Below are 10,067 nucleotides of genomic sequence, written 5' to 3'. Positions count from 1 at the left end.
TTTTAAACTTCTGCATAACATAACGAGCAAATTCTTGGGCTGAGAAAAAAGATACACATAGCAATTGGATCAATTTAAAGAACTTTACCTCTGCTAACCTGGTCCGAAGCTGACCTGGTTGTTTCTTTGCAAACAATCTGATGACCTCTGGGGTCTTAAAGGCCTGGCTGATAGCTGCCTGGATAGCCTAGAAATACAAGAAGGTAAAAAGTAACCAAAATATTCCAATGAATCGGATATTACAATAACGGATTGATGGATCTTCAATTATTCATAGGCCTTCTTTGTTCATCACTGTTACAATTTTAGTTTTCATTTGCTATTTCTGTGCAAGTCATTGGAGTCAAATACATAAATAAATATGCTATTTTGTCTACAAGTAGATACTCATCTAGAAGTTAAACCCCCAAAAAGGTATACATTTTCTATTGTAAAAAAAAATAACATGTCACTAACATCAGTCGATTATGCTTACCAGCTGCATTCCACTTAGTTCATCTACTAAAGTCATATTTCCAGACATAATTTTCTTCAGTGAATCATTAAATTCACTTAGTTGCTCCAGAGTTTCCTTTTTGGTTTCTTCATATTCATCTGTATCAAGTTCCTCTCTGAAGTACAGTGAAAATAATATAGAAAAATATCGAGTTCCAAGTGAAAAAAAGCAATCTTAGTTTTTGCATACTAAACATGATACATATACTTATAAAAAACATCTTGTGGAGGAAAAGGCAGAAAGGAAATAAACTACTAATGATGGATGTTTCAGATATTAGTAGTACGGGCTTTTTTCTGCATTGTGGTTACTCTGATGAACATTTTTCATTTACCAAAACGAGGCGCACTTAACAAACCACATACAACTTCCTTTTAAGCTGCCCATGAATCAAAGGTTTAACCTTGGGCAAGATACTTAAGATAGCCAAGCCTCAGTTTTTTAATCTACGAACTGCAGATGATAGTGCCTACCCTGTAGGGTTGTTATGAGCATTAAATGAAATAAGGAAAGTGCTTGGCATATAATAGGCACTTGCTAAATAGCTGTTATTATCATTATCATTAATGGTAAGTAAAATTTTGTGCACCTTGAAATACAACAGCAATGCAGTACTTGTCATCTGAGTTAGAGGCTGTTTTTATCTACCCATCAAACAAGCCACCAATTACGCTTTTATTACAAATAACAACAGCTACTATTCATTGAGCACCTACTCTGGGCCAAGCATTGTGCCACCCCTTCATTAGTAGTATTTACTGAGATTGTCAAAAAAGGCAACGAACAGTCTTGGTCCTTTGAGTAGTCAAGGCCGAAAACACACCAGGAGTTCAAGTAGTATCTTCTGAGCTTGATACCTGGCAGTTATTTTATTTCCACTTCACATGTGATGAAATGGAAACTTAAGGGAGTTAAGTATTTTGCCCAAGCTCACACTCAGTAATCAAAGACTTTAACATCCCAGCCTTTACAATTCCAAAGCCTGCATCAAGTTTGTTTCTCCCATAGACAAAGTACTGTGAAAAACTCTACCGTGGAAACCGAAATCGCATATGGAGCCTGCACCCATGGAGTTTGTCATTCAGCTGCACAAATAAAGCCGTTTTATAGCATAGCAGCACACAATTATAGTATTACCTGCATTCCTCCAGATCTTGTAATTGCTGCATTAGTCTATCCAGCTGTTCTTCTAAATTCTGCTTTAATTTGCTTGTCTCTGTCTTTCCTCTGGAAGCCATGTTAATCTCTAAATAGAAAAATAAACTCACATACAGTATATATTTGGTTATTTTAAATGATTCAACATACAGGTAAAATTTAAAATAGGCTATACTCTTTCTAAGCTATAGCTGTGGGAAAGATAACTGTGCAAAGAAAATTTCAATTTACACGTAAAAGTTTAAACTCATACAGTAATAACATCCCACAAAAATGCCTGATAGTCTTCTCAATTGACGTGACAAATTAATTAGAAGTCTTCACTATTGGTCTTTCTTAAACATTTTTGATACATGAAAATACAAATTTATAAAGAAACAGATCAGGTGTGACTTTGCTTTAAAGATTCATTATAAGATTCTTTTTCATTCTTACCAAGTACGCTCCAGGACTTCCCGCTGGTCCTATATGCATTTACCTAATGAACAACTTTTGATATGAATTTCTTCTTTGGAAATGTGCTTGTTTTTCTATTGAATTATCTTTTCCTTACTGATTTACATAAAATGGATATAAAGACTTTGTAATTATCCTATAAGCATTATCTCTCATCTCCCGACTTTAAATTCTATTTATGATGTTTTTGTCATGATAAATTATTATTTTTAATGGCCAAATCTAGCTATCTTCTTCTTTAAGTCTTCTTAGTTTTGTGCCCCATGAAGGCAGGCCTTAACCATTTCAAGATTTTAAAAAATATGGTATTTTGTATTCTAAAACTTTAAGCCAACTGCAACTTTTTTGTTAATGCTATGATGTAGGGGTCTTCTATTTTCTTTCAAATGGAGAGTCAATCGCCCCAACACTATTTACTTAGTAATTATTTATGCACCTTTAATGTACTCAATACAAATAGACTCAAGTCTCTTTCATTGGTAATATTCTGGTCCTAAGGCATTACCTTGATATTTTAATTATTATAGCTTTAGAGCTGGTGTATACTGATAACAAATTGTTTTTAATACTTCGGGGTTTTTTTCCCCCAGTAATTCTTGGCTATTTTTGTGTATTTTCTCTTTTAGATGAATTTAAGAATCAGTTTGTCAAGTTTCCTTTAAAATTCAATTGAAATGTTGACAGAGATTACAGTAGAGACTAATATGGAGAAAATCCATATTTTTGAAATTTGGATCTTCCTATGAAGCAATAATATCTCTCCATTTATCTAGGCTTTATGATTTTTAAAGAGTATAATATTTTTCACAAAGGCCTTAAACATTGGCTATTCTTAGATATTTTGTACTTTCTCTTAATATTGGAAATAGGGTTTTTGTTATTACGATTTCTGATTATTGCTGATATAGAGAAAAGCTACCGATTTTGTTGATATTATATGTATTTCCTTAACATTTGCAGCATTTAAGTTTTTCCATTTATAGAAATTAAACTAAATGTGTTTCCTGAAAGAAATGTAAGTCTAATATTAGGTATAACCAGTCATCAAAACCTAACTCCTAGAGTAACTTATTAAAGCATTTAAAACTTTCCTACACATTATCAAAAGATTTGATATGTGAACTTCAATGAAGAGGGTTCCATACATTATATTCAAAACAGAATTAGTGAAAATCTATTCTTACTACTGTATATTTCTTTAAAAACTGGCTCAGCTCATCTATAATCATTCATATGTAAATATAAACAGGTTACATTACAGCCAGAAGTGTAATTTATTATAGTTATATTTCATGTATAATAGGTTAGCCGAAAGTGTAATTTCTTATAGCTATGCTTCATGTATAATTTCTCCTGGTAATACACATTTAAATTTTATTTTGTGCTACCTTGAACAAGCCCGATCCCGTCTGATCTCGGAAGCTAAGCAGGGTTGGGCCTGGTTAGTACTTGGATAGGAGACCACCTAGGAAGACCAGGTGCTGTAGGCATAAAAAATAAAAAATAAGGGATTGACAAGGTCCTTGCAATCTGTGAGGTCAACCAAGGGTTGCCTTGCCTAAAAAAAAAAAAAATTTATTTCAAATCTGTTGAATTTTCTAGTAAAAGTCAGGGCAAACCCAAGATTAAACTGCAAAGTGTCTTTCAGGATTAATTTCCTACAGTCTAAGCACACTGAACTACTTGTTTCAAAACATGCCAAACATTTCATCCTTCTCATTTTTTTTTCTACCTCTCAAGCCCAGGTCACTCATTCTTCAGGGTGAAGCTCAAGTTTCACCTTCTCCATAATGCCTTTCTCTGTTCTCCCTCGATCACTAGACTGTACGTTATTTCAGAGTAGGGATTTTACTTTCTCTTTATACACCAGCATCTAGCACAATGCTGGGCAGACAGAAATAACTGGTATATGAATAATGGGATACATAATTAGTAAATGAATAACGAGAATTGCTTCTACTGCATTTCACATCTCATTCTCTATTTAGCACTTGTTTCTGCATTGAATTATAAGTGAGTTCATTATAGAACATTCTTTTCCTCTCTAGACTGTAAAGGCTCTGAAAGCAAAAAAATGAGTCTGATTCCAATTAGCTCCCTCAGCCCTTAATACTGAATATTCCATAAGTGGATGAAGTGTATAAAGGCGAAACATATTTTAAGGCAGTAGAGCTATTCTAAATAAATTTTAGGGAAGATGGAGGCACTTTAAAAGCCTTAATCTGTTTTACATTATTTGAGATTTATCCCAGAAAGATTAACTCGCTGGCACCACCTAGTATTCAATAAAAGTGGTGCACCTTTACCCAAACTGCAGAAACTGCTCTCAAAAACTGTCATCTGGAGTGGAATGCTCACCCGTCTCTTAGTACTCTGAACTCTGCACAGAGTTGACCAGTCTCAAATTGTATAAGTCTCCAATTCTTGAAATTCCAAGTATCATAAACTTGAGGAAAGTGAAAATGTTGATCAGAACTCCAAGAAGCTCAAAGTTCAAACAGCCTGGCGATGGAGCTGTCTGGAAAAAGAAAAACCATTAACAAGTAATTTACTTACTATGTACAATTTCGGTTTACAGCAGTCCAGACAAACTTCCACTCGAGCAGCCTGTAACTGAAACACACCCCACTCTTTCTAGAAAGACACCAAAGGGCCCGGGAGTTGGGGGGTCGAGGGTGGGGACAGCGACCCGTTTTCTCTTTCGACCGCCCCTCCGGCAGCCTTCCTGTTATTTTCCTTAGCGAGGGTGTTACTTAGGAAAACCCCGCACCGGGACACGCCTCGACGGAAGCTGTCACATCCAGAGGCACAGAAAAGGCCAGGGCGGAGAGCACACCTCCCGGCTGGAAGCGAGCGGCGTTCGGACCCCGACCGTCCCGACGCGGTCAGGGAGCAGCTCCGGCCACGGCCCCCAATTCCACCTCCACAGGAGAATTTGAAGCTCCCGCACTTGGGTCCCGCGGCGGCCGGGCTCGACTAGGCCCCGGTTGTCACCGGAGGTCGCCGTGAACCCGCCGCCCCTGACACTTTTCCGGTCCTCCCCTACCCGAGCCCGGACAACCTCCTCAGGACCTCGGGGTTCCCTCTCCGCCCCTGTCCACCTGTCCCCAGGGTTCGGAGCCAGGGGCCCCGCCTACCTCACGGTCTCGGGCTGGCGGACGCGCGCAGGAGGAGCACTTCCGCCGGACTTAACGCCATTTCCGGCCTCCGGGAGCCAATAAGAGTGAGGCCGCGGGTGTTCCCCTCGCGGTGTCCCCCCTCGCTGGCTTTCCGGCCCCGGGTTGTCTCCGGGAGGGCTCGGACCCGTTGGCCCCGAGGACGTGGTAAGCTCACTACCCCGGATCCCTAAGAAATCGGTCTCTAGGGGCGTCAGTCCAGCACTCCTTTTTGTCGCAGGCCTAGAGGCGTCCAAGATGTGGGGCCTTAGTCAAATATAACTGTCCCCGAGGCAAGGTCATATTCAAGTTTGGGGCGAGGAGTCTTGCCACTTATTCTTTCGATCTCTCTGTTTAACCACTGACCTCGGTAAATTTGCCTCTAGCCTTCGGAAAGGTGCATTCACCCTGGAAAAAAAATTGTGTGTGTGTGTGTGTGTTTTTTTTTCTAGAAGAGGCTTCTTGAGCTTGGCAGAGGGGTAGGGAGGCAGAGGAATTCTTTTTCCTCCGAAATCCTTCTCCCCGAAGCTATAAAGTACTAGATCCCTCTGCCTGGAAGCGGTTTGACACACGTAAAAGTTACTCAGCAATTGGGTGGAAACCATTTTCTGGTGTTCCTAGCTCATCTTCTTGAGGAGTCGGTGGTCCACAAGACAACCTCAGGGCTTATGGCAAAATTGTTTAAGAAAGTCGTCTTTAAAACGAATTCTTTTTTCGGCAGACCAGAACAAACTTCCAATTAAGGCTCCCAGAGAACTCTACCAGAATGATTATTTCTGTGAGTTCTGTCTGATCGTAGAATTCCTTGCTTATTACCATAAATGGTTTTCCAGAGTTAAAATTGCATGCGAAAGCACTGTTCTAGCCCAATGTAGAAAAGACTGTTAACACAGAGATTGGAATGGTTCTAATAGCCCACCTTACAGAACGTTTCAGATTTACAGATTATCCTTTGTAAAAGTAAGTGACGGTTATGTTAATGTGTTTATCTCTAATTTCTGATTCGTGAATCTGTTGAAGTGTCAGCCTTTTGAGTGATATGAAACTCAGTGACAAATAGTCAGTGCCAAGCAGAATAAAACTGGAAATACACTTCTTTCACCATTTGAAGAACTTGCTGAATAAACATTTACGCACTTTGTACTTCCCCTAATTTTGATGACAATGCGGTGTTCTATTCAGGCATTTCTGTTGGGAGAGTGGTTAACAAGACGTACCATGAACCAAAGACTCTCTGAACAAGTAGACCCCTTTTAAATGTCTGCCAGTAGATAGCTTGTAGCATTTTAAGTCTTGTGTGATGGTTAAGAACGTGAACTTTTAGAGTCAAGGTTGTTAACATGAGCTGTGAGATCTTGAGCAAGGTAACCTCTCAGCTCAGTTTCCTCATTTGTTCAAAAAAGGGATAATAATAGTACCTACTTCATGGGAGTTTTGTAAAGATTACATGAGAGTTTAGCATATTGCTTGGCACACAGGAAGGATTCAGTGAATGTCACTATCATCATCATCATCATCATTATAGTTAAATAAGCATAATTGGATATATATGTATTTATAAGGAACGGACCCATCCAAAGAGAATGAGTGACTATATTGGCATTCAGTTAGGAGAAGCGCGTGAGATAAAATGAGGATTCCATAAGCAGGAACCCTGAAGTTTTCTGCCCTTCTGCCCTCAGTTTCCCAGTCCTAGGCAACCACTGCTCTGCTTTCTGTCGTAGATTGAATTATCTGTTCTAGAATTTCATACAGTTGGGATTATACAGTGTGTGCTTTTTTATATTTTGCTCCTTTCACTCTCTGAGATTGATTCATGTTATTTGTATCAGTGGTTTGTTCCTATTTATCGCTCGATAGTATTGCATTACATGGCTATACGAACTTCGCTCATTCATTCATTCATTCATTCATCTCTTGATTAACATTTGAGTTGTTTCCAGTTTTTGGCTATTATATATAAAGTCACATCATTCAGTTCTTTGTGTGGACATATGTTTTCATATCTCTCCATTATTTTTAAGCTATCCTCTTAATGTATACCTAAAATCCTTTGTTTATGGCCTCCTTAAGGACCTTCCTCCAACAGTTATACACTTTCTTGCAGCTTCTGTGGCTTCCTAATGGTGCTTTTTCTCAACCTACCAACATTCTAATTCTGTTCTTCAAAAAAAAAAAAAAAAAATCAAATCAAGTAAAGTAAACAACCTTCTCTTAACCATGATCTCCCACTGCAGATAGTGTTCATTGTTTCTGGGTTTTACTGTCGGGTTCTAGTCTCTCTGTTTCTGTTTGCCTACTAGACGTCTCTACTTGGATGTCCTATGAGAACCTCAAATTCAACACCTGTAAACCACTAGTCTGTGTCTTTATGCCTTCCCCCCACAACTCCCAACCTCTGCTTCCCGATACTGTCTTTGTTGACTGGTGGTATACCATCTACCGTCACTTGTCAGAAATGTTCTCCCCTCTCCTTGTCCTTCCTGACCCACTTGTAAATCCTGACACCATTGCTGCTGTCTTTACCCTCTGTTATCTCTCATCTGAGGGATGGAATGCTCCAAAGCAGTGCTTTGCAAAGGTTAAGATGCCTATAGCTCACCTGGGGGAGCTTGTTAAGATGCAGATCTTGATTGAGTAGGTCTAGGGTAGAGCCTGTGATTCTGCATTTTTTTTTTTTCTTTTTCATTAAGACAATAGTGTTGCTGTGGTTTGAGGGCACCTCTTTTCTTGGTCGCTTCACCCTCTTCGGAAGGTGTTTCACAGAGCTCAGGTTTTTAATTTTGACAACTTCTAATGTCTCTGTTTCTTCTTCTGGGTCACACTTCTGATGTCAAGTCTCAAAGTCTCATTTTCTGGCCCTAGATCCCCAAATTTTCTCTGAGCATTCTGCCCCCTACCACCTCCTTCTCAAGGTGCGTTCAGGTTTTCCATTTTACCCGAGAGCATGATCCTTTTCAAGTTTTTCTTGGTTTGCTTGCTTGCTTGCTCGGCAGCTTGCATGCATATTTTGCCTGTGGATGTCTGATTGCCCTATTCACGTTTGACAGAGAGGCCATCCCGTGAATTGCTTTTGCACATATGCAAATATTCCATAGTTTATTCAGTGTAACTGCATGAAGTACAAAGTTCGCTGCCACCTGTTTAGTCTGCGATCAATACATCAATAACAATTGCACATCAGGATCAGCAACCAATCCTCTTTCCTGATTCTGCATTTCTAACCAGCTTCTGGGTGAGGCCCATGCTGCTGATCCCTTTTATCTTCACTCCGTCTCTTGGTAATTTCATCCAGTCTCAAGGCTTTAAATTTCATCTGTATCAGATGACCCCAAATCTCTAGTCAAGCACTTCACTGAAGTTAGTTCTGTTCTCCATTTGTCCGCTTAACACCACCATTTAGATAGCTACTAGACACCCTAGATTAACTATCTTATAAACAGAACTACTGATCTTCTTCCCAAACCTATTCCATGGCCATCTTTCTCTTCTCAATTAAAGGTAACTCTATTCTTTTAGTTGTTCAGGCAAAAAATTTGAATTATCCTTGACGTCTCTTTCTCTCACAGCCCATGTCACAGCAAATCACATTGGCTCCACCTTTATTGTATATCTAGAATCTAATGATTTCTCACCACTTCTGTTGCTACCACCCTGGTCCAAGTCAGCATCAGCTCTCACCTGGATTATTGGAGTAGCTTCCTGTCTGGTCTCCTTGTTTCCACCCTTATTTCCCCCTACATTCTGTTCTCAACTTCAACAGCCAGAGAAATCCACCCTTATTTCCCCCTACATTCTGTTCTCAACTTCAACAGCCAGAGAAGACCGTGTCACTCCTCTGCTTGAAACTCTGCGGTGGCTCCCTCTTACCTCTCTGCCTACATTTGCTACTGCTTCTTCCCTGTTAACTCTGCCTCAGCCATTCTGGTCTCTGCTCCTGGAACATGATGGGCATGCTTCTGTCTCAGGGTTTGTGCATTGTTACCTCTGTTTAGAACATCTTTGCCTCAGATAGCTGCACAGCTCACTCCCTTGCTTCCTTTAATTCTCTACTCAGATGTTACTCAGGCCTTTCCTGACCACCTTATCTAGAATTCCAACACTCCTTGTGCTCTTCCCCTGCTTTGTTTTTCTCATAGCCCCATTATTTAAAGCACCACATATATATATATTTACTTTGATTATTGTTTGTCTCCCAACACTAGAATGTAAGCTCCCCGTGAATAGGGAATTTTGACAGTTTTGTTTACTGCTTTATTCCCAGCATCTACAGCATAGTAATTGCTCAAAAAATGTTTGCTGAACTATGATGAATGAATGAGAATTATTTCTAAAGTGCACTAGTTCATTACTCCCTGTTTAAACCCTCTGATACATCTCATTCCCTATAGGATAAAGTCCAAACTCCCTATATTACATCTGAGGATGAGGAGACCCTAAAAACTCTTCTAGTCATTACATGTTAACTTTTTTAGAATCCTAATAAAGTAGAAAAAGTCTTTGTGGAATTTTTTTACCTTTCCCCAATGAAATGTTTTAACTATGACACATGTCTAATTAGGAATTCCATTGGTACATATCCTTATTTTTAATGTAAGTAGAAAATATATATTGAAGAGTAATGGCATATTGACACAACCAAGCTTTTAGATTAAGATGAGCATTTAGAAATTCAATATTCAATTAAATTTAATTAGTAATTAGAAGTTTTCACTTTTAGGATTTAACAACTGCTATAAAGACTAATTTTAAATTTCAGGACTTTTTTAATTTTAAAAGAAAGTAGCAGATGTCAACCATCA

The 10,067-nt window shown here is 39.0% G+C and overlaps 2 protein-coding genes and 1 pseudogene across 4 annotated transcripts in view; 2 read left to right on the top strand and 1 right to left on the bottom strand.

Moving 5' to 3' along the window:
- Positions 1-5,307, bottom strand: part of LZIC (leucine zipper and CTNNBIP1 domain containing) — a 13,829-nt gene extending 8,522 nt beyond the window's left edge. For both annotated transcript variants that reach the window (XM_023532644.1, XM_011363582.2), the window contains exons 1-5: positions 5,248-5,307; positions 4,469-4,628; positions 1,634-1,742; positions 476-611; positions 89-187 (exon numbers count right to left, since the gene is read on the bottom strand). In XM_023532644.1, coding sequence (XP_023388412.1) covers positions 89-187; positions 476-611; positions 1,634-1,734 — 336 coding nt within the window. In that variant the 5' untranslated portion in view covers positions 1,735-1,742; positions 4,469-4,628; positions 5,248-5,307. The remainder of the gene's footprint in view (positions 1-88; positions 188-475; positions 612-1,633; positions 1,743-4,468; positions 4,629-5,247) is intronic.
- On the top strand, positions 3,483-3,600 carry LOC111742142 (annotated as a pseudogene).
- NMNAT1 (nicotinamide nucleotide adenylyltransferase 1) overlaps positions 5,283-10,067 on the top strand; it is a 21,089-nt gene continuing 16,304 nt past the window's right edge. The window contains exon 1 of one of the 2 annotated variants that reach the window (XM_023532643.1): positions 5,283-5,433. The gene's annotated coding sequence lies outside the window, so the exon portion shown is untranslated. The remainder of the gene's footprint in view (positions 5,434-10,067) is intronic. The other variant, XM_023532642.1, reaches the window with a different exon arrangement.

The sequence above is a fragment of the Pteropus vampyrus genome, unplaced genomic scaffold (genome assembly GCF_000151845.1).
Source record: "Pteropus vampyrus isolate Shadow unplaced genomic scaffold, Pvam_2.0 Scaffold86, whole genome shotgun sequence".
Classification (NCBI taxonomy): Eukaryota; Metazoa; Chordata; class Mammalia; order Chiroptera; family Pteropodidae; genus Pteropus; species Pteropus vampyrus.
This window is presented reverse-complemented; position numbering and strand designations above follow the sequence as displayed.